The sequence below is a fragment of the Gopherus flavomarginatus genome, chromosome 8, assembly GCF_025201925.1.
Source record: "Gopherus flavomarginatus isolate rGopFla2 chromosome 8, rGopFla2.mat.asm, whole genome shotgun sequence".
In the NCBI taxonomy this organism is placed as follows: Eukaryota; Metazoa; Chordata; order Testudines; family Testudinidae; genus Gopherus; species Gopherus flavomarginatus.
This window is the reverse complement of record NC_066624.1, coordinates 66,600,915-66,626,251: the sequence shown is the minus strand read 5'-3', so window position 1 is coordinate 66,626,251 and position 25,337 is coordinate 66,600,915. Positions and strand designations below refer to the sequence as shown.

The window sequence follows — 25,337 nt, the reverse complement described above, 5'->3', positions numbered from 1 at the left end:
GGCATTCTGACAATCACAGCCCCAGCAAGGGTCACCCTCCTCTTGCAGAGCTCCATTTTGGGCCCAATAAAGAATTCTCTGACAAAACCCAGCATCCATTCCTCCCATGGCTGAGAGAACTGAGATAAAGTACATTGTGCCAGCCAAGGGATGAGTGTTTTTATTTTTCCATCCCCTGCCTGGGTCTGTCGTTGTAGTGGCTGCTAACGAGGACTGTCAAGGCAACACAAGGTCGACTCCAAAGCCAAAGGAGCCAAAAAATATGGACCTTATGGGTAAGGAAGGCCTATGCTACAGGAGGACTCCAACTGCATAGCGAACCAGCAGGCATTGCTGGGTCGCTGTGACTATAATGTGGGAAGAGATGACCAAGTTTAAGGTTAGGCTTCCCTGGGAGAACTAGCAGGAGTTCTCGGGCCTGGTGGAGGAGGGCAAGACCATTACCAGAGCCTCCTTTCAGGCAGCCCTTGACTCCATGGACTGAGCAGCCAGATCTATGGCCACAGCAGTCACTATGCGCAGGAGCTTGTGGTTGCTGGACCTCTTACAGGAATCCTGACCTACCGTTCAAAGGCTCTCACTTTTTTTGAGGACAAACTGAGAGTAGGCTTCTCGGTGTTAAGGACACCAAAGCAACTCTGAAAATCCCTGGGTTTGCAGTCTCAGCCCAGGAGACCATATAGATCTCAGCAGTTAGTCCATTTCTGTTCTCACCAGAGATGCAACCAGAGCAGACAAAGGAATAGAAGCTCTGGGTGCTGGCCGCATCCACCTTCCTCCTCCTCGGCAGGGCCCTCTCAAGTGGCCCCTCGCCATTCAGGTGCCTCAAAGCATTCATTCTGATGGGTTTGTTGATGACAGTATACCAGTTCTGCTCTCGTGATCCAGTTACCCCTATTTTTTCCAATTCTTTCCCACTTCCTGGAGGCTTGGAAACAGTTAATTTCTGACCGTTGGGTCTTAAAAACAGTGGAGGTCAGATACACCCTCCAGTTCACCCTCCAGCCTCAGCAGATCCTTCTGCACTGACCACGAGTGATCCCTGTATCTGGATGTCACAATGAACATCTTCCGGAGGTGGGGTTTCCTCACATAGATCTTTGCCCCATGTTCCAACAGAAAGAGCCAGCAGTTCTGCTCTCTGAGGGGCCACAGGCCAGGCTCAATGACAGATGCGCTTCTGCTGAGCTGTTGCGTCGCCTGCTCTACACCTTTTCACCCATTTCGTTGGTGCTCAAGGCATTGACAAAGATCAAGCAGGACTGAGCTCGAGTCATCCTGAGAGCACCAGTGTAGCCCAGGCAAGATTAGTACATCTCACTCGTTCACCTGTTTTGTGAGACCCCGATCGAGCTTCTGCTGTACGCAGACCTAATCTTGCAGGACCGTGGTTGGTTGCTCCACCCGAACCTCAGCTCTCTCCATCTTACGGCATGGTATTTTCGTGGCTGAATCCCAATGAGCAGGCTTGTTCAGAGCAGGTCTGGAAAATTCTCCTGTGCAGAAGGAAGGCTTCCATGAGGTCAACTTACAATGCAAAATGGAAACATTTTTCCCTCTGGTCATGGGGTTCCACCGATGCAACCTTTGATTCAACTCATCTTGGACTACCACCTATCTTTGAAAGAACTGGGCCTAGCCATTTCATCCATTTAAGACCACCTGGCAGCTTTCTTAGTATTCCACCCTAATAATAGGTCAGTGTTCTCACATGAAATGGTAGTTCATTTCCTCAAAGGTCTGGAGAAGACATTCCCTCAAGTGAAGGAACCACTTCCGCATGGGATTTGAACCTCGTCCTCTCAAATGTGACTGCCATTGGTTCAAATGGCGATGTGGTCATTCCTGCATCTTTCATGGAAAACAGCATTTCTGATGGCGATTACTTTGGCCAGAAGGGTTTCTAAACTTCGAGTCCTTATGGCAGAGCCACCCTATACGGTTTTCTTTAAGGACAAGGTACAGCTTCAGGCACATCCTAAATTCCTTCCAAAGGTTGTATTTCACTGCAGCCAACCAATCTTTCGGCCAGTCTTTTACCCTAAACCTCATGCAACTAGGGGGAGCAGCACCTACATTCCTTGGACATCAGATGGGCTCTGGCTTTTTATATTGAAAGGACCAGACCATTCCATAAATCACCACAGCTCTTCATAGCAATAGCGGACAGAATGAAAGGGCTTCCCATCTCTGCCCAGAGGATTTTGTCCTGGATCACTTCTTGCATATGAGCATGCTACGGCTTTGCAGCCGTTCCCCCTCTGCCAGAACTTACTGCCCGCTCTACAAGGTCCTAAGCCTCTTCATCGGCCTTCGTAGCTCAAGTTCCAGTGCAGGACATATGTGGAGCAGCAACCTGATCATTAGTGCACACCTTCTGCACGCACTATCTTATCACACAGCAAGCTAGAGAAAACTCCTGCTTTGGCCGAGCATTCTACAGGCAGCTTGTCCTTGAACTTCGAGCCTACCTCTGTTATTACTGCTTGCAAGTCACCTAAGTTGGAATGGACATGTGCAAGCACTCAAAAGAAGAAAAAACAGTTACCTACCTCTCGTAACTGTTCTTTGAGATATATTGCGCATGTCCATTCCAAAACCCACCCACTGGCCTCATTCTTGGAGAAAGAGGAGAAACTGAGGAGTAGAGGCTCGACAGGGCCCCTTATACTGGCTTTGAGTGTGCAACACCAGGGGGCACCAGAGCTGAGCCGACGGATACCCGTAGGGAAAAAATCTCCGATGGCTGAGTTCGGGACACTCGCACACCTAAGTTGGAATGGACATTTGCGACACATCTTGAAGAACAAGAGTTACGAGAGGTAGGTGTGACGGTGCTGCCCAGGGGAGCCAGCTGAGGTCACTCAATTAGGATAAACTGCAAACAAAACGGGGCAGACAAACCCCAGAAGCTGGTGGTTATTCCAGTACTTAGATTTACCAAGCCAGCACAGAACAGCTTCTATAGTACCTCACTGTTTACTTAGAAGTTCAAACACCGCAGTTCCCTTAAAGTGCCCAGCCTCAGGCCTCCGTCCAGACATACACGTGAGATACGATGATGATTACTGAAAATCTTGTCTCATCATATAAAAGAAAAGGCCCTTCCAATCCCAAAGGATCAGGCATGTACCCAGGTCCAATTATAACTTAGATCTTACCCAAAATACACATTATAGCCAATACTTATTATCTAAGCTACAATTTCTTTTAAAGAAAAAAAAAGTGAATGAGTGTTGATCTGTTAACCAATATACATACAGACTTGAATTCAGTTTTTGAGGTTCAGGTACATAGTAGAGATGAGCTTGTAGTTGCCAAAAGTCCTTTTAGAAATAGTCCAGAGGTTATAGGCCCAATGTCCATATTCAGGGTGACTCCAGTCAGTTACTGGGGATCTCAATCCTTATGGCTTAAGGTTTCTCCCTCTTGAAACCCAAAGCAGATTTGAGATGAAGCAGGATCATGTTCCAGGGTTCTTATACATTTCCAGCAGCCTTTGGGCCAGAGAAAACAGTAGGCTTAACTCTCCTCCCAAACATCCTGGCAATTAGCGCAGGGTAATTTATCCATTAAACAGTTCAGATACAGGTTACCACAACTTCAAAGGGATATATAAACAATACTATTTCATTCAAGTATCATCATAAATGTTAATATTCCTTTTTTGATCTTGTCTGTTGCTATAGCTTTAATTCAAAGACTTGTTTGCTTACATTACAAGACCTGAGCAAACATCTCCCCTTCTACCTCTAACAATGCAGACTTGCATTTAAAAGCTCTATTCATTTACATATTTTCCTAACAAGTCTCTGAAGTTTGGCCGTGGGTCAGGTCAGTCTGTGAGTTAACTAACTCTTTCTGGCCCTGTTACCTTCAATGAGATATTAGATCAGACTCATAACTTCACAGTAGGTAATTTTTTTTAATAGAAAAAAAGCATTTTAGTCAAAAACCCTCCAAACAGCTCTAGTTGTGAACTTCCAGGCTTCCATGAGTAAAGGTGGGGTAGAGTTGTGGAGAAAGGGAACACCATGGAAGAGTCTTCTTCAGAAGATACCAGAAGAGATTAAAGATCATGCATCTGATCTAAGTGGCTTCTAATAGAGGGCACCCAGCAGTCACGAGCCCAATGCCCTTGACACAGATGTCTGCAGGTAAACATGGGGACTGTAGGCATTTGGCTCATATTGAAGTACAGCATAAATTTATAAAAACTATAAATCAGTGGAAGCTCTGTATATAAAACTATATACCAGTGATAGCTATCACCTGGAATACCATGTTCAGTTCTGGTGACCATATCTAAAAATATATAAAAATAAAGCATTAAAGGGATGGATTTCAGAAATAAGTGGTGGTAACAATTAAAGATATAGAAAAACTTCTGTACAAAGAATGAAAAGATTACAAGTGTTCAGAGATAAAAATGGGAGCACGATAAATATATACAAAGTAAGAAATAATGTAAAGGAGTTAGACTGGGTACTTCTAGTTAAATTTTTTGCATAATACAAGAGGAAGGGGACATTTTAATGAAATTTAAGACAGAAAATTTAAAATTTGTAGAAATACTCATAATTTCTTTGTCCGTGGGGTCCACAGTCCGTCATTGGGATCAAGAATTCAGCAGGATTTTAAAAAATCCACCAAGTTTGGAAAGGAAATAAAACCCTGATGCTTCAATACAAGAGCCAACTTTTAATGGCAGAGGGTACGAAGAAACTTTCCTGATGTGCAGATTATTCAATAATTGTCCCCTTTGGGGGTTCCTTGCACCTTCCTCTGAAGCATCTGGTATTTACCATTGTAAGAAACAGAATACTGGACTAGATGAGTCACTGTTCTTATCTAGTTAATTCCCATATATCTGCAATACATTGGAGACAACTTTTCTATATTAACTATATCGGCTCAGGAAAAGGACCATTGCATCACTTTGTGACCAGCTTGATGAAGAGTTGTGCTCAATATACCGCTGCAATTTAAAAAAAAAATGTACACAACCAAAGAAAACAAGTGTTAAAATGTATAAGGAATATGATGAAGAATAGCACAGCAAATGCCATTATATATATCAGTGGCTTGCCCCCATGGAATACTGTATGCAGTACTGGATCACTCCATCTCAAAAAGGAAGTTGTAGGATTAGGTAGAGGGAGTTCTGAAACAAGTAACAAGAATTATTCGGCATAGAATTGCTCTCATTTGAAGAGAAATTGGAATTGTTCTCTTTAGAGAAGAGACAAATAAGAGGGACCTTGTTAAAACTATAGAAAAGTTGGAGTCAGAGCTTCTGATCTTCCTATTTTTGTGACACAAGAACAAGAATAAACTCGGTTCAGCTGAAGGGACAAAATAAAAACTAATGAAGATAATTTCTTTTTCCACAACACAGGACACAATTAGACAGGAACTCATTACCATAAGATGTTGCTGAAGCCAAGAACCTACAAAGGTTCTTTTAACAATGGACATTTGTAAAAAGAATATCTAGAGTTGTTATAGTAAATAGTTGCCTATTGCATCTCTGCCTGCTTGGCTCTAATAGCCAGCTTCTGGTCTTTTTCAGCTCAAGATGTACGCTTGGCAGCCCCATAGTTATCATTGCATATCTTTACAAAGCATGATTGCTTAGAGTTAGCCAATTAGTAGAAACCCATTTCCAAAGTAGGGGGTGCGAAAACTTCCCCAGATACCAAATTTTATTCTTGTTTAGAATATCTCATAATTTTGCCAGTTCTTTTTAAAATTGCTTTTTGCTGGAGGACACACCTTTATGAGGTGGAGATAGAATAATCTTGTATCTTATTTCTGGAGGCATGATCTATTTTTTGTGTGTATTATATATAATGTAGAATACATAATTACGTCTGAGGTTTTGTTTGCATGAGTTTGGCTTTGCTGTATGGCTCACTCATGAGTAGTAAAACTATGAGTGAGTTAAGGGGATCATCCAAAGTGTTGATAAAACTTTACTGTCAAACAATATATTTTGTGTATATAATATGTTACAGACGGAAAAACATTTTTAAAACCAATGTTTGAGAGAGTTTTAAAGTTTATTGGGGCTATTATTTAAGACTCCAGAGAGAGCTATAAAAACCTCCAAAACAGATTGTAATAGTTTTCTTCTACATTAAATTGTCACAAATACAAAGTATAATGTCCTCTTCATAGCTAGAAGTAAGTGCTGGATTCCTGTTGGAGAGTGGGTATTCCTCCCTTATCAAATACATAAACCTACCATTTCTAGTCCTGTAGGACCTTATTTTGATATGTTCCTCAAACTTTTGAGGCCTGACTTATGCTTGAACGGTTTATTGTAACTGATTCAGTTAGAGGTAGGTGTGTGTGTGTGTGTGTATGTGTTAAATAAAATAATTGTACAGCCCCTAGTGTAGATGCAGTTATACTGACATAAAAGTGACTTAGGTCTTCTGCCTTCCTATGTGGGAATAGCTTTTTAAGTATAAAGAACCTTTATATTGATATAACTGCATCCACACTAAGGCCTAGGCCAGGTCTGTGCTAGGAGTGCTCTGCTGGTATACCTATACCAGTATATTATGCTGGTAAAGCATGCCTAGTGCACTTGCAGCTTATACTGGCAAAAGTTCAGTTTTGCTGGTATAACTGTGTCTAGGGACTTCAACATAGCTGTGCTGGCAGGTCAGAGATCATGCCTGTTCATGCCCTTAACTGACAGCTGTGCCGGCAGAAGTCTATAGTGTAGACCTTGCTTAGTCTACACTTGAATGTTTTACAAGTATAACTTTTTCAGTTAGGGGTGTGGTGTCCTTATTTTTTTAAACAAATAATTATACAGGTAAAAAGCCCTACTGTGGACACAGCTATTCCAATATAAAGGTCATTTATGACAGTATAATTATTCTGCCCGTATGGGAATAGCTGGGCTTGCATAACTGCATCTACACTAAGGGGTTATATAGCTTTATCTACATCAGCGTAGTTAGTGGTACAACTTTCCAGTGTAGACAGGGCCTTCCTCTTCAAGGGTATCCTATGTGTTCTCTTCAGTGATGAGGAAGTTACTTGTTCTGATTCTTTGTAGGTATCGTACAGGATTAATACCCATTTCCTCTACAATTTGGGGGTACGTTTTAAACTATTATTTTGAGATGCTTCTTGTATTACATATTTGGAAAATGTTAACTTTTTCCCCTGTTTTTATAATCTGCTTTTTAAGGGAGCTTTTGCTCCCTATGTAATTCAGGACCTGACTTGGAAGGTTCTGGAAGAAGCTGAGGCACTGGTGATTGGTCAGTATATGAGAGTGCCAAAGCCCTCTTGACTGCCAGTGCCTCATAATGCCAATAAACCTTAAAGCAAGAGGAGTTCTTGGCCTCTGTTGCTCTGTCAGCTTCAGACAGGAGAATTGCTATTCTATGTAGTATTTTCAAAAAAGAATGATAGATAAGTAACTTTCTCTTGTGTGTAATGGGCACATGACTTTTACACTGTGAACCCTGACTTTTGAGTGCTAAGTATTTAGCTGTGGGTTTTTTAATATTTAATTTCTGTAGCTTAAAAACCAGCTTTGTTTTATACATTAGATCTCTTTAGTACAGTGGTTCTCAGCCAGAGGTATGTGTACCCCGGGAATATGCATAGGTCTTCTAGGGGGTATGTCAACTCATCTCATTTCCCTAAGTTTACAAAAGGTTCTAGAGCCCTTCAGCAGGACTGGCATCCTGTGGGTCCCACAGGAGCCACTGCCATAACAGCGGGAGAGTGATAAAAATTCAACAAACCATGTGGGAGCAGATGGGCGTGGATATTGTGGGGTGGGAGGAGAGCAGGATTTTTAAATTAGTCTTCCCGTGCCACAAACGACATGAATGCCCCAGCCAAAAACCGTTGCTCTCCAGCTGCCCAGCTCTGAAGGCAGAGCAGAAGTAAGGATGCCACAGTTTGGTATTGCCACCCTTCAGAGCCTGGCAGCTGAAGTGTTTTCACAGGCTATAAATTAAGATGCAGCTTTTCCAAAGCTCAACTGAGAGATGAGGAAAGGGCTGAGAAAAATCACTGAGGGTTCAGTGTTTTAGCTGTCACCTGTTCAACCCACCAAAAGTTACTGTAAATATTAAGCCTTGAGCTTCCTGATTTTTGCTAAAGTGAAAAATTCTTTAAAAGTTTAAAGCTGTCTTTATATGTTGTAAGGAGCAGTAGAAGGCTCACAGATTTGTTAAGACAGTGGCTTTCAAATGTTTTAATACCAAGACCTCTTCTGCTGAGGTAATAGAACCTCCCATTTAAGAGTATGGAAAGGACATAGCCCCCTAACACTTATTGTGACCTTTGTGTTAAGACCCATGTACTAAGATATTCACAATCTTTGTCCTTCATGTTTTCCCATCAGTAGTCGTAGTCTGGGATACCACATCATGATGATATAATGGAGACAACAATCGGCTAAAATCTTAGCATGCTCTTAAATTTTTTCAATCCCCTATAGCTGCCTTTTTTTTTTTTTTTTTTTTTTTTTTTTTTTAATTTAACCCAGTAGGGATTATTTTTATGCCAAGTTTAGAAGGCTTCTCTGGCTCTTTGAATTATTGATGCACCAAAAAAAAAGCTCAACATTCTGGATGTTTTTTCATTCCAGAAAACAGCTGAAGGGATTTTCCTCAAACTTTCTGTAGGGGAAAAATCCTTCTTTGGGCTGAGGCCAAACAAAGGAATTTCAGTCCATGGGTGAATTTCTTAGGGAATTTGTAAGCATCTGAAAATAGGAGTTTATAACTGAAGTCCTGATCTATACTTTGCTATACTTTTTTTTCATAGTATAAGCTGTTTTTCCTTCCGTAAATGACAAAGTAAGTCTTTATTATAAGAGATCTCCACGATTGGAGTCTAAAAGGTTCCCCAGCTATGTTCTTGACTTATGAAGACATATATATTGACATGTAATAATGAGTCGTGATAAACAGAGAGCAAGTCTTCTCCTCCGAACTAGTGAAAACAGAAGTTTTCTAAGTCATTAGATACCTCCAGAACTACATGCATACTGAAGAACTAAAAAAAGCCAATAAAGAGTTGTCATTCTTGCTTCTTCTCATGCATTATCCCACAGATACACTAGAATGTGTAGAAGCACTTACCAGATTTTAAATTGTCTGTTTCCAAAAGTTGATATTGCTGTGAGAACCCTAACATTTGAATTTTCTGACCTTTGTGTTTAAGTGCACTACCCCTGCACTAACATTAACTGTTAAAAGCGTTAACGTCACTGTTCCTTTAACTATGTTCTTGCATTTTGTTTTAGGAGCAAAGAAATGCGCTAGTGCATTTAACTATGTTAATTACTTACAAAGGTACATTTGAACATGCAACCTAAAGAGCAAACATTCAAATGATCACAGCAGGAACTCATGTTTTGGTTCTTTTTATGATAACCATATCAATGTCTGGAGGAAATACACACTTCCACCAGACGCTGGGGATCAGTGGGTCAGAGAATGGAGAGCTTTTGGTGGAGTTCTTGGGAGAGGGGTAGTGCACTTGTGGATTATTTTAATATACAGTCATTTGATTTGAATGTGATCTAATCAAGGCATGCATCTAAAGTGCAGAAGAGTCTCTTGTACTCCTCAGAACATGCAAAATTTCATATAAAAAGAATAGGAAGGTCTAGTGGAAAGACTACCATAGCTGCTAAGCTCCCTCTGATAGCACCATAACAATAGAAGGATGTGTTTTAGCCATTGAGCCTTTATATTGGCACTGGAAACATCCAGCAGATCTGATGGTCATCTTATTGACCCCCCCCCCACTTTCAAATCGTAGAATCCTGAGATTGCATGCTGTGGGAATGCCCCGGGGAGCACACAATTTGAATAGAATGTGACATAATTACATGTTCATACAAACAATCCTACGCATACACTGGGTAGTCCCCTTCCTCCCTATCCTTATTTCCTTCTAAGTTTAGATGGACCTGTCTGGCTTTGCCCAGCTGGTTTACACTGTTATTGCACATGTACTCCTAGATCCATGGGTTCTCAACTTCAGTCACAGCTCCCAGAGATGTGACAAGCAGATCCAGAGCAGTTGCTAACACCCTCACTTTCTTTATGAATAGACAGAAGGGTTGGGAGAATGTACCAAACCTTTTTTCTTCTATTTTATATACTTCCTCCTCAACTTTCATTCTATTTTCCTTACGTAATGGGCCTGCTTCCTTACTTCAAAGAATAGTAAAAGCTTTTCAGGCCTACCAACAATTGCTAGTTAGGGTGCATATACAGCTTCATCTTGAAGATGTCAGTTCCCTATTACCTTGGATGGGGAAGCTGGGATAGAACTAATTAAGTTTCTTTGTGGCCCTTGAGGCTGGCTTTGCGCTAGCTGTAAAGTCTCTACAGAATTCTGTCCCCTCTTAGTTGAAGATCAGTGGATTGTCCAACAAGTTATAGCATTTAATTATTTTGGGGTAAGGGTTGTCTAAACTGTTTATTCACCATAAAATCATAAGTGTTTTTTAACCCGTTTTGAAAAAAGTTTTGGTGGCCAAATGAATAATTTTGTCCCAGTAGAATACAAACAGCAGTATTTGTAATGAATAACTTATATATACAACGCCTTCTCGCTGTAAGATTTTTTTTTTGTACTGTCAGAGTGCAGAGAATTGCTATTAACCATAATATTTGTTACACACTTTGAAGAGAGGAGACTTTTTGCATCTTTTTAAACAAAAATGGTAAGGTAACTGGTTTGAAAATAAGCAAATTTTCCTTGATTTTTAAATTTTATCAAGAGAATTTAATGTTGTGTAAAGTGCCAGATTGTTAGCCTTAGAAATGGAAATGCTTTATTGGGGAGGAGCAACATAATCAATACAAATTTTCTTTCACCGCTGTGATTATGCTCTTCAGTCCTGACCTAGAAGGGGAAGGGAACATACCTAGCAGTGAAAAGATCGTTCAGGCTTCATACCAAGGTAGTCCAGGGTGCTTTGTTGATAATCCCAGCAGTGGTGCCAGTTCTTGTGGCTAACTGAATGCTAGTGACTCTGCTGGGATAACCAATTCACATATTTTCAACTGAGCAGATATCAGATAGTAACTACTTCTGGTCACTAACAATCTGAACCAGTGACTTCTAGTGATGAAAGGCCATGTGTATCTTATTACCAGTCACTTAAACAGAATACTCTTGCAAAAATTTTTCTTATTTCTCTTTTCCAGGAGCCATTCACCATAAAACTATGTTAGATAATTCACCTTATCTTAAAAAAAAAAAATTTTGTTTACATTTTTAATGTTTACATACATCACATAATCTTGACTGCATGGGATAAAGCAGGAGCAAATTCCAGTGTATTGCCTGTGCTTGCAAGGTGCGTAGCCATTATCCGCGATGCACATTACTGAAGAAACTATGGGCATAGCTACACTTGCAGATGTAGAGCTCTGTGAGTTAAACTCGCCTTCGGAGAGCGCAGTAGGGTAAGCGCTGCAGTCTGTCCATGCTGACAACTGCTTGCACACTGTCGTGGCCACATTTGCGGCACTTGCAGCAGCATTGGAAGCAGTGCATTATGGGCAGCTATCCCAGCATGCAAGCGACTGCGACATGCTTTTCAAATGAGGGTGAGGTAGAGTGTGACAGGGAGTATGTGGGGGGGGGAGAGTGGGTTTTTTTGGGGCTGAGAGCATGTCAGCATGCTGTCTTGTAAGTTCAGACAGCCGCAGACTCCCCCTCCCCCCGCCTCTCTCTCTCTCAGCATTCCGCACTAATCTGTCTCAGAGCACACTTATCTGTCTTGGAGCAGATAAGCAGCTGGCTATCAGAAATGGAGCTTTCAAATGACATATCCGCATTCCTACAGTGAGTTCAGAACAATGAGAAGAGTGGCCACTTGACTTAAGGGGATTATGGGACATTTACGGGGGCTGATCAGAGCGCAGTAATGCAACACCTCGTCCACACTGGTGCCGTGGCACTCCAGCGGGGGCGCAGCAAACATTATTCCACTGTCCGAGGTGGGGTACCAGCAGTGCTGTAGCCACGGAGTTGAGCGCTTTACGTGCTTTGCCAGTGTGGACGGGTAGTGAGCTAGTGCGCCCGGGGCTCCTTTATTGCCCTGTAACTTACAAATGTAGCCAAGATCTATGTAGTAGCACTTAAAATCCATTGTGTTCTCTTGCACAGTCTTGCTAATGTAGAGGCACAATCAGGCTTTAGGATGTACTATCTCTGGAGAAACTAGGGTACTGATGGAGCATACACATGACCATGCTGCCCAGTCTCCTGTAGAGAGGGACAGTTACTTTGAAATTTAAATATTTCTCAGCCTTATTATATAACCTCCTTAAACCTCGGTCTTGTGTGCATTATTATTCTCCATGACACAAGTCAGTACCAGTTGTAGCACAGCCCACTCACATCAGATAAATAATTATGTAATGGGAATTCTATTTAGTCCATGGGCATGGAATAATCTGATGAAGGTGTATTTTGTGTATGAAAGCAATAACTATTTTAACTGACACTTTAAAATAAGAGATATTGAAGAGTCTATAACATCTCAAGGTTTTGAGGGTTTTTTTTAAGGTTAAAATACCCCAGTTACATAGTAGCCTCTATGAATTAAAATCTTTTTAAAATTAAAATGTAATCTTGAAGCTATAATATTTATATTTTAATACAATATTAATACATATTTTTTGAGTTGAGTGGCAAATGATTTTTCAGCTCCTCTTGTGATTTGACCGAGGAACATAGGCACATATTTATGATTTTTCTGCTACCATCTTGCTAAACCACAGGTGCTGTTACTTTCATCCATGAGAGTCAACCTTTTTCTGGTTGTACTTTAATCTGAGTTAGAGTGAGCATCCATAATGATATTAGTCTTCCCAAGTGGGACTGATGTTCAGCTACCTCTTAGCGATTTGATTTTTTGGAATAACACTGAAGGACAGATTCCTACAAGAGAAAAATATAACAATTTTCTCTGACTAGAGCTAATGCACTTTTTCTGCAATCTTTAGATGACCTGTATCTGTAAAGTCTTTTCACTTGAAGCAGATTTCAGATCTGCAGCATTAGTTTCAAGACAGGACTTTTCCCCCTTTCAGTTTTTATTTATGTACCCCTGCTTCCTTATTTTAGTTACTTATTTTCCTATTTGTGGATATACAATTCCTCAAATATACTGTCTTTTTTAGCTACTCTATCTGATTCCTTGAAAAATTTCAGCACAGTTCTGGTTCATTGTCAGCACATTGTCATGACTATGGATTTCTGAGACTGGAATCCATTTTAAATCTATTTTTTATGTTTTTGATGCATGACTACTACTTTTCACAGTGGAGAAAAGATTGGATATTCCCCCATGTCCCTCAAGTAACTTGTTGCTGCATCACCTCAACACAGTGAATGTTAGTGCTTTGTTGTATTTTTTTATGTGATCATGCTAATTTATATAGTGATTCACGATTACAAAGAAGTAAAATACAGAATTCAGTGAATACAAGATTGCCATTCCAAGCAGGTTTGTTACAAAGCTGCCTCAGATCAGTTAGGTATTTTTGTTGTTCATTAGTTTTTCCTTATTCAGTCTTTTATCTTATTTGTGACTAAATTAATTATGTAACAACTGTTGGGTGGGGTAAGCTTAAGTAGATGTTTGGTAATCTACACATTGCAGAAGTTACTAAAACATTCACAATATGTTGCTCTACTTAAGTGGTAGACTGTCCAAGGAACTTAATTTGCTGGATAGGTTCACCTGGATTACTGTTTTAAATTAAACTAACTGTCCTCAGATCTTGAAGGTGGTGCACTAGTGTATGAGGCCACTGTTTCAAAACTAAAGTAAATATGACAGTGGGATGTTGTGGGAGGTAAAAGGCAACAGAGATGTAGAACTACATGTTAAGTTATAGGGTAGGTGGGTGGCATGGAACACACTGTGTTCTTTTTCCTTTATAATTTTTTATAATGTACTATATTTTATAAAGGGACATTAAAGGGTTAGCTTAGGAGGGTAGTTCATTGTTTGGTTTATGTATGAAATGACATAAAACATCCATTCCTCTTGCAGGAAAAAGTTCTTGTAATCATGGTCTTCATAGAAGTGGCTATATAGGAAGAAAATGGTTCTCTAAGAAGAATTGGTAGGAGAAATGAGGACCCTGAGTAGCTACAGGCATGGTAGAATTCTCTTTCAGGGGCCTAAGCCAGCATTATACACTCAAAGCTGCCATTGACTCTTTTGGTTAACAAGGGAAGGATTAGGCTCCAGTGTATGTAACAGAACACCACAATCAAAGACGACTATAAACTGCTCTAAGCCCCCTCCATCCCCACCCCCCAAAAAAGCTTTAATTTCCTCTGGAATGTATTTTGTTTTGTTTGTTTGTTTGTTTTTGGTTGGTGTGAGTTTTTGTACTGGCCTAATGGTTCACGTGCTCTTGTGTCCTAGTACCGGGTAAGATCAGAGTTTGAGTCCAGTCTGGGGATTTCTGCTTCTTGGTTGGCAAGTGTTAAGAGCATTGCCAAGGTGCTCCGGGCCCTCTTCTGATTTTTCACACATATTTTGAGTACTTCAGTGTACCTTACTGGGGAGTGTCTCTTCTTCTCCATGTCCTTAGCTGTATCTATTTTGTATGTCTGATACTAAGGCACTTTATTAAGAGTACCAGATTCTCTAAAGATGTTTTTGTTTTTTGTGCTGTTTTCTAAATTTTTAAAATATGCTTTCTAGATTCAGGAATCTGCTTATGAGTATAATAACTAAACATTTTTGGTGGGAACATATTCCTATGACTCCACAACAGGAGTTTAGTCTCTGAGCAGACTTTAACTTCAGCAACTTCTCTTTCAGAGGTTAGAAGGTATAATTCCGGTGATATATCTAGGCATATGTAATGACATCCAGGATTTTTTGCCAGGCATTTCCTATATGGCAATGTGATTAAAACCTATTTTCTACCTCTAGGCAGAAATCTTTCATATGTGTTCTAATTTTAAATTCTGATTTTGATCCTTACAACCAAGCACTAGATGTAGAGCCAGAACTGGACTGGACTTTCGGGATACTTTCCTGAAAACCCCCACACAGTCAGCTCTCCAAAAATCACTACATACTATACAATCATGTGATCCCATAGCATGCAGTAACTATACCAATGTATGTTCAAAAACAGCATCTATGTTCAAGTACAGACTGAGTCATGGAGAGAAACTATACATTTCAATATTTCTGTTACAAAATACTTTACACTTCATGTCCTACATTTTGCCATTTAAACCTCTTTAAATCAATAAGCCAAACAAAACACACCCAAAAACAACCCATCACTTCACACTACCACCTTCTGTTAAACATAGAATAATATGGTTACAAACATTCAATATCCCTCCCCATCATACTGTTGTACTACATATTTAATTATTTTTATACCATCTCTGGCAGATAAATACATGTAATAATCTTCAATATCTGCTGCAATGGTTGCCCCAAACTCTGTTCTTGATAACTTTTTTTCCACTGCTTAATTTTTCTTAGGAGAATGAGTATTGTCCCTGCTGCATTTTAAGCCAATACTACTTATTCTAGCCACATTGGATAGTGAGAATAATGTGCCACCTTTTTCAACCATCCGCTTATCTCCATGATTCTGTTTCTTACTTAATTTGCCTTCAGTGTTTACCAAATTGCCATGATTAGGTAATCTCAACAGTAATTTCCTTCATATTTTGGCTCAGATCTCCAATGCTTTTTAATGAACCACTCGTTGTCTGATTCATTATGACTGAGGTTGTGACACATGGGTCCTTTCCTGTAGTCTGTGATAGCCAAACTGCATTACTTTGTTTGTTGCTTCTTCCCCCTACCTTAATGTGAAGGATGAATGTTCATGCAGTCTTTTTTCTAGAAGAAACAACTTGTGATTTTTCCTCCTTAAACTCAACTTTTTGAACTTACGATTTCAGTGGAATTGTTTAGACAGAAAGCAAAATGTATATTGGCTGTCAAAGAAAATGGCTTTTGCAGTTTCTTGGTCAGGAAGAAGGGAATCTGTGTCTGCATATCAACTGGCTTCATCTTAATCAGTAATGACAAACTAGATTGGAACTGATTCCTCTTTCCACTTTCAACAGATAGACAGGCCATTCATTTCAAAACTTTTCTTCCCTGATGAGAGAAGATCCCATGTGCGCTCTAGTGCTAATGTTCCAGTCTAATTCTTTCTTATCTATCTGAATTATTTTACTAAAAATATAGTGAGGGGAAAAAAAAGAATAAGAATTCTATACATTTGACTATGTGAAACCCAAAGGATGAAGGGTCCAGCAATATTAGGTCAAGGAGGACTACAGATTGTCCTATGAGATGAGCACAAACTCCATATGTAATTAGGGGTACATACCCTTTTTTTGGGTCCTTCTTTCTAGATCTGTGGCCTACTTGGATCAGCACTCATGATAATATGGATGAAGAAAGGGAATACTTGAACTACTGGACAACTGTACTAAGGAGTTAATATCCAAAGGCTGCTGCGGTTGATCTATCTGAGCTGTAGTTCTTAGAAAATTATATAATGACCTCCATGTTGCAGTGTAGCAGATGTCTGCTCCAGTAGCTATTTCCCTTCTGGCCTAACAGCTATGGCACACCTGAAGGGGTTATCCTGGATCCACTGAGCTATGGGAGAACTAGAAGCCTGCCCCTCTCCACTGTTAGGTTGTATTCTCTTTAACACCTAACATCTAGCCTGTGGAGAGCTGTCTCCTTAAGAGGATGATGATGGAGGGAGGATAAATTTATTGGATGTTACAGAAGTGGAAGACTTCTTTTTGGAGAATCTGGGAATTGTCTAGAGTGCCTTGACCTGAAGGATGATGAAAGGTGTCTATCAAGCAGGGATCAAAGTTCTCCAGTCCTACCCGAATCAGTAACTACCAGGAAGGCCACCTTAAAGGACTGAATGTCTAAAGGAGTCATAGTCAGGAGGAAGTAAAGAGTCTTTAAGATAAATTTGAGGAGGGGCCGACTGGCTTTCTGTATGTGGGTCTTTGACCGTGGCTTTCCAGTATCTGGAAATCAAAAAACTAGTTTGATGAAAACATGCTATCAATCCCTAAATGGCTACTCCTGCTGATATCTAATATTTGAGAGTCTTGGGGACTAGATTTTTGTTAGCCCCAACTGAGTTGAGTTGGGGGATGCAAGCTGCCCACTTGAGAAGCTTCTTCCAATAGATTGCACAGATGTTCAGAATATGTTCTTTTGTGCTTTGCTGGATTCCTCAGGTAAGACTGATATTCCCAGCAGAGATCCACTAGACTCTCTCAGCTTGATTCCCATTTGATTGGGCTCATATACCACTCATAGTTGATTCTATAGATACTAATAATATTATTAACCTCTTCTTTCTAATGTGGTTTGATCAGTAGTGAAATAGTTAACAAAATTTAAATTATCTCTGCTTCAGTGTTGATACCCCATTCAGAACAATAAAAGACAATTGTTTCATGCTGTCTGCAGATTCAGGCAGATACCAGTGCATTTATTTACATTTGGTTAATATTTTTTATGAGTTATCTTTACAATCACAAGGGCTCCATTTACTGTGGACTGCATTGGATCCCATCCTGACTACTCATGTGATCTAACTGGTGGTGGTTTTCCACCCTGGGATACTTTCTCCAAGTTGGTCCTCCCTAGTCTACAAGATTTGCTTTTGTTTCTGGGTAAGTGGACTGGGTAATCAAGATGATACCTCCTTTTATCCCAGTGAAAGATAAGTGAGAAAAATAGAGGTCTATAGTGAATTCTGAAACAGAGAATTTGTTTGAAACTTATTAACCCAAGTGAGGAAGAATCAAGCTGTTTGGGTGGTCCTTCATAGAGGATGGTCCTGTTAATATTCTGGGTTCACTTGGGTGTGAGAGAGTATCTTGTGCACTCCATGAGTCAATACTGTTCTTATATGGTATCTTCTGCTATGGCCCAAGAAAGCTATCAATCCAGAGAACAGCTAACTTCAGCCTGGTCTGAGTGATAATAGCTGCTTATTCAGCACATTGATTAGTGAGTAATACAGGTAATTAGAGTTCACAGATCACTCAAAACTGCCACCAGCTATCACCATAACCTTAATGAATATTATTGCAGAAGCTAAAGGGAAGGGAATTACTGAAAATTACTGTTTGATGGTGAATCTGACCTCTGTGGTTTTCATGGATGTGTGTTCTTTGGTCCACTGAAACTAGGAAGGATTGCCACTTCATAGCTAATATCAGTGGTCTAAAGGAGTCCATCCTAAATTCTTGTGCTCTCTGGCAAGCTGTTCCTAAATTCTACAGCAAGCCCTCTGATTTCTCTCTTCACCCTTCTCCCCCGTTCATTTCTCTGGTCGAGTCACACTAAATTCTATGGCAGCTTCAAGTAAATTCAAAAACTGTTTTGTTTTAAACCTACATAGTACAGTCTCCAATATGCATTACGTTATTTATTTTTGGTATTACATTGAATACAAATCTCAATTTTTGCATGTTTTTCATTGTAAAACAATTTTGTAATGCACAACTGCTTTGCTGAAGCTGTTGGATCAGAGAGCAGGAAGTTTTGGTGACCAGTAGTGATAAATGAGGACATGGACCAACATTTTTAAAACTTTGTGCCTAAAGTTAAGTTCTTAATATGTAGGCACCTATTTGATCAGAATTGCTGGATGATCAGTCCTTTTTATAATCAAGTCACACATATAAGTGCTTAAATATGGGTACAGAAGCTTAACTTTAGGCACCTATTTTTGAGGGGGGAAAGGGGAGGCCATCTACTGCTTTTTGATTTATCATGTATGAAAGAGCTGCTCCTGCTATGTTGGGAAACAGCAGTGAAATATTGATTATAAAATATAGGATTTCATTTTGACGTTCTATTGAGATTAGTGGAATCAGTTAATGCCTCTTGGAGCTGTTTTTTCAGGCTTTGTGCAGACTCAGAGTGGGCATTAGTTTATTTTACATTTGATTTACATTTAGAATATTTGCTGTGCAACCACAAGTACTGGAAACCTTCAATTTTTTGTAATATAGAAGCTTTGAATGTTCACTTTTTTAAAATATTAGCCAAATCCTGCTGCACAGCTTGATTCTGCACCTCATTATGAAACCTCAAAACCATGGAAGTCATATGGCCCTACTGTTGATAAAAAGAATAGTAACTTTGTCATTGTCTTTCAAATTATATTTCCTTCTGTCTTAAAGAGACCTCTTATCCTTTGTTATATAATTTCTTGGAAATGAGTTATGGAAGAACATAGAAGTTGTATACCTGATCAGACCAGTGGTCCATCTTGTCTAATGTCCTGTCTGTAGGCCTGATCCAGCATCCACTAAGAACAGTAAATCCTTATTGATGTCAGTGTATGCTGGATTAGGTCCTATAACAGTAGCCAGTAACGGATGTTTCTGAGGAAGCTGTAAGCAGACAATTGTGGAATAACTTCCCTGTAGCGAAAGCTGCTTCTTAACTTCTGTCAGATGGTGTCTGGCTTATATCCTAATGTGTGAGGATTTATATACCTTATATCTGTTATTTATCTAATGTTTCTTGTATAATGTTTAATTCTTATTTTACCTTTTCATGTAAATTACTGTTGTAAATAAACATTCTCTTCAATAAATAGTGAGCGTGTTGCTGCTTTAAAGGTACATTGGCTACTGTAACCTGTATTAGGGAGATGTGCTTAGCCATGAGTACCTTATATACTCGTTCATTAGCTCGTTCGGTTATAAGCCGACCCCCTCAGAATGGATACGTAAAAATAGCAAAAGCTGTATGACTCTTTCATAAGCCGACCCTATTTTCAGGGGTTGTAAAACTTTGGCGGGTTGGGACATTTTGGCACCCATTGGCTGGGAACGGTGAACCGCAGCCACAGGGTGCTGAGGGGCTCCATGCCTGCAGATGCTCCAGGTAAACAAAATGACAATGTATTAGATATTCAATTCAATTATTCCATAAAGTTTAAAATCATCAAATTTTGGTGTAGACCTGTTTATAAGCCAACCCCTACTCTTTCATGTGTCACTCTTTTACCAAAAATATTCGGCTTATGAACAAGTATATACGGTACTTACACAGCTATTGGGGACCACAAAATGTGAGAATAACTTCCTTTTTGTCAGGACCTAGTAAGTACTGATAAGCAGTAACAGATTCTGTAATCAGAATTTTAGAAGATAATTGCGATAGGGCAGAATAGAATCCATCTTGCTCTTCCATAAATATATTGACTCTGTAGTGTTAACAGTAGTAAAAACTTTTCCGTGTCATTAAAGCAAGCAAGCATTTCTGGAAAACACCAAAGAAGCAGATGGGTTGAATAGGAAGATGCCATTTTCACAAACACTTTTAAACTATATCTTTTCCCCTCTGTACAGCCTGGCTGCTCTATTTCAGTGGCATTTCATTGGAGCTGGAGCTGAGCTTCCTTTTTGTTTGCTGGTTATGAACAGGAAATAATTCCTACAATGAAATTGTGCACAGTGACTGCCTCTGCTGTGTCATCTTGTGCACCCTGTACCATGCTATTCTTTACAAGGCATAGTAATGTAACTGAATTGTGCAGTAGGGCATCAGTTTAGTGCATCAATTTTGACTAATAAGTGGTTAAATTACAGTAGGATATCAGGAAATTCTACACTGTAAAAGGACAATAGACATAAAGGAAATGTATTTCTTGTTATAAATTGATACTACTGACATAGAGTTATGAGTACTGGTGATCATTCTGAATGTATGACTTAATTATATTTTTTTAATTAGACATGCTGAAACATAGATATCACATTGTTGACGTACCATTCTTGTTACTTTAAGAACAATTATTCCATGTCTTATTAATGAAATGTCCATTACTTCTCCACTTCTGTTGCACTGTCTGTTGTCCAGCGTAACTATTTAATCACAGATGTAGTTTTACAATATATCTTCTAGATGCAGCATTTCTCAAATGTGGCCACCAAGGCTTCTTTTGCGGCCACAGCCTCCTGGACTTTGATTGGGTGGAGGTGGGTGGCAAAATAGTGGCCCCTCCTACTCCCTCTTGCTCCTGAATGCACTGCCTTGATGTTGATTGAAGCTCAGGCCTTGAGCTCAGTTCTGGGGTGGTGGGGCAGCAGGTTCTGGCCGAGGGACTTCGGGCTCCAGCTCTGGACTCTGGCTGTGTGGTGGCAGGCCCCAGGCTTTTGCCATGGGGCTTCAGGCTCCAACCCCCCCACTGCCTCTCCCAGACCCCCACTCACCATCCCCCATTGCCCTGGCCGCTGCCACCGCCTCCCCTAACCTCCCCCATGCAGGGCTTAATTTGTCCTCAGGCTTGGCTGGGCTGAGTAAGTCTGTTGTGAAAAGTCATATTAACAAACATGCAAGCATCACTTTTCACAGCAGACTAACTAGCAATAAATAAATTACAATGATTTGGATGTGTATATGTGCATATTTATTAGTTTTTCCTAAAGCTAATTAAGTATTTTAGGGGAAAGTGTGAGAGCAAGAGTTGGTGGCCGCACTCTGAGGCCACCAAAAAATTTGTCCTGAGAAGCTGTGTGCTAGAGCATCAAAATCTCACTACATTCTAACCTGTCCCCCATATTAGGCCAGCGGGAGTAATGAGCATCAAGGATAAGCTATGCATAAATGGAAAAGCACCTGTGTCTAAATGATAGGTGTGCCTTTATCTTCTATGGCAGGTGCTAAAATTGAACAGAAGAATTTTAGTCAGGCTCTAAAATATTCATTTCTTCCTGTTAACTTTTCCTCTTACTGGAAAGAAAGAGTGTTCACCTTCACTGAAGCACTGCTCTAGAGCATCACTTTAGAAAACTGAGTTTCTGTGGATGCTGGCACATATCTGAAACTGTAGATGTTTGAAATCTCTGGTAACTTTTGTCCCTGTTCAAAGCAAGATAGCACTGGCATTGAATTATGTACCTCTGTAAAGGCTACAGTCTTGTAAAGCACTTACGTACCCACTTAACATTAAATATGTGAGTAGTTCCATTGTGGTTAAGAACATGTTTAAGTGTTTTGTTGGAGACTGGACAGCAATTGGCAGGGTTAAACCCTACTTAGAGCTCAATCCTGCCAGTTACTAAGTGACTCATTGTTCCATGACTATATGTGGATTTTCTTTTTTCACTCCAGTCACATATGTATAGAACGTATTATAGAAAACTTTGCTAAATATTTGAGTGGTTTATTATTCCGGTTTGAAAAAAGAGTCCCCATTGCTAATAACCATATATGATATGCAAAGACTCTCATCGTAGTCTTCACAAATCTTAAATCTCACATCCACACAGCCATAAGCTTTAATTTCTGTGCTGCTGAAGGAGAAGCCATCTCTGAGATTTACAGAATATTAAAAAGATTTGCAGGAGTGTTTAGCTCCTGTAATAGAACTAAAGTGTTTCTTAGGATGACCACCAGGCCAGTGCAACTTCCATGACAATAGAATGCTATATGCCGCTGTTAGGCTTTTTGTACAGGGCATCAGCACTTGGGAATAGGATGTGCAAATTCTAAACTGAATTACAGAAACACTGAATTTTTAAGCTGTTTTATTTCTCACCTTTGTCAAGATTAGATCATCTTCTCCAGTAGTCTGGTGTCAGAGCAACAGCCCCTCTATCGAGATAGACATGTTTCACTAACATTTATTAACATTTTTTTCAATATTTCATAGCTCAAAAATACACAATTTATGAGGGAAATCCCATCCTGTGTAACAGCTTTCAGCCTGGAAAGAAAACTTATCACAATTGTAAATCCCTGAAAAAATGGTTCACCTTTACCCTGATATAATGCTGTCCTCGGGAGCCAAAAAATCTTACCGTGTTATATCGAACTTGCTTTGATCCTCCAGTGTGTGCAGCCCCGCCCCCCCAGGAGCGCTGCTTTATTGTATTATATCCGAATTTGTGTTATATCGGGTCACATTATATTGGGGTAGGGGTGTATTTGTGGTAGAAGTGTAGACCAAAAGCTAGCATCAGGAAAGTGACATTGGTATGTTAAAATAGTGATGATACAAGAAACATTCACCATTGACAAATAAATCCTCTAGCAGACTGCCTGGACATCAGGATTTGTATGCAGAAGTGTATAGAGCTCACATTCAGGGAAGGATGCCATGGGCAAATTAAAAAAAAATTAATAAATCCTTTATCAGGTCGGCAAGATCTGGAGATGCTATGGATGCAATAACCCCTTTTCCATCCTGAATGGATTAAGGAATTTCCTGTTGCTCTCTGTGCACCTCCTTCCAGACTATAAAAGAAACTGTGCTGAATGGCTACAAAAGGAACATTTCTGCAGTTTGGAGCCTTTGAACAGAAGGAAGTGAAGAGTCGAAAATGGAGGGAAGCACAGACACACTTCCCAAGAGGAGGGTCATTCATAGAACATGATGGGTGCAATAGAGTGAACGAGAACACAACTTTATGTAATTCCTGGAATTTAAAAGATTCTCATCCCTCACTGATTTGGTAACATCATTCAATATTACCAAACAATAAGTGTCAGTTCAGAATAGAAATACACAGGGTTTTTGATAAATATGAGGTGCTTTCTCTTGTTGAACAAAACGCATACTCTTGCTTGACAGTGCTGGGCTAATAAATTAAGGAGTAACCTCCAGGTTACAAAGGATAGTATTCCGAAAACCTCTAATAAGTGTGGTGTCGGTACAATAAATCATCTTAAGAATTCAGCTCCTCCAGCATTATAGTACTCCTAACACTATGGAGACTAATAGTAAATGAAATGTGAGGTGATAAAATTATACAGTGCATGTGTTCATTGTCTTCTAAGAGATTTAGTTCTCTTGGGGGTACCTGCTGCAAGGTACTGAACGAGAGGCCTCAACTATCACTGATTTCGATGGGAATAGAGGACACTTGGTACCTTGCAAGATCAAGCTTTTGCAGGGTTACCATTTAAAGAAAAAACAAAATCCAAAACTTCCTTTAAAGTGTTTAAAATCGATTGTACTGTCTTGTGACAAATTTGTTCAGTTATGGCAGTACCGAAATGTGAAATTGAGGATTCAATATTTACAATATATATGCAATATTGCATGTATTTTGATTATAATTAGTTATAAGCAAAATAAGATGCTTGAGGAAAACATTCACTTGTATATACATAATTTTTTTTAAAAATTGAACTAAAGTGTGTGTGTGTGGAAACAGAAATATGTGCAAAAGTCATATGTATAAAACTACTTAAGGCTGAAACATTTTTAAAAGTGTAATTTTTGGAGGAGGAGGGAAGAAGTAGCAAACAATTGGTCACAGTAATAAACTGAAAGCAATATACATGTTTCACATTTATAACTTAGATATCTAAAGTAATACAAAATATATAGGCACATTATAAATAGTTATACAAATATGGGTAATACTCCATTTGTTGGTATAATGTCCAATAAGTCATAGCTGCAAAAAAAAAAATGAAAAAAGGTGTAGAAGAAATCATTAAATTTTCAATAATTTGAGATTATACAATTCTTCACATTGGTGGCATGCTGTATTTGGCCAATCAGACACTACTGCAGTTAAGCCTATCTAGTTATAGTTTGTTGCAGTTTTCACCTTTTAAAAACACAATCCTGAAAGTGTATTGGGTGGAAGCATGTTTAATAATCCAATGTTTTAACTGGTCACCTAAGGCCTTTACTTCAATCAGCTATGAGTTATGGATCAGGACCTTATTCTACTTGTAGAAAGAATTCTTAAAGAAGTAACTGCTTTGCATCTAGGCTTCTTTAGGAATTGACTAATGCTCAATATTTTTCACAAAAAAAACAACAACTCAATGTAAAATCTGAACAGGCTGTATCAGATTTTTGCCCATGTAAAAACAGGTTTTAGACTATTTCATGTTCCCACACTAATTCATAATTTTAAGTGTTTAAATTATAGAAAGTCTCATTCTCCCTATAGCAATCTTCAGATCATTTTTGCATATATTTTCTCCTTTTGCTATGTGAATTTGTAAGTACTTCTACCACATTAATTATGTGTTGTTTTTTTTTAAGGAGAGTATGTTTATTAATATTCTTTATTATATGTGTCAATGTTTTTTTGGGAGGGAGGGCAATTTAAGTCTGAAAGAATCCATCTTTCCTATAAAAGCACAATATATTAACATACTGAACCTCACCATGCAACAATTGGAACAGGCTAACCAAGTCTCTAAAATCCTTCAAAAGGTCTGTCTACTTTAGGTACCTATAATATCTTAGTGCTTCACACACTAATGTAAAATGTACTTCACAGGGGTG

At 39.4% G+C, this 25,337-nt stretch overlaps 1 protein-coding gene across 7 annotated transcripts in view; it reads left to right on the top strand.

Annotated features, from left to right (window-relative positions):
• The window catches only part of WDR33 (WD repeat domain 33), a 99,774-nt gene that overhangs the window by 51,093 nt on the left and 23,344 nt on the right, over positions 1-25,337 (top strand). The window contains exon 8 of one of the 7 annotated variants that reach the window (XM_050965294.1): positions 16,432-20,796. The exons of the other annotated variants lie outside the window; for them this stretch is intronic. Within the exon in view, the coding sequence (XP_050821251.1) occupies positions 16,432-16,520 (89 nt within the window). The 3' untranslated portion in view covers positions 16,521-20,796. Of the gene's footprint in view, positions 1-16,431; positions 20,797-25,337 lie in introns of those variants that run through there. 7 annotated transcript variants of the gene reach the window in all.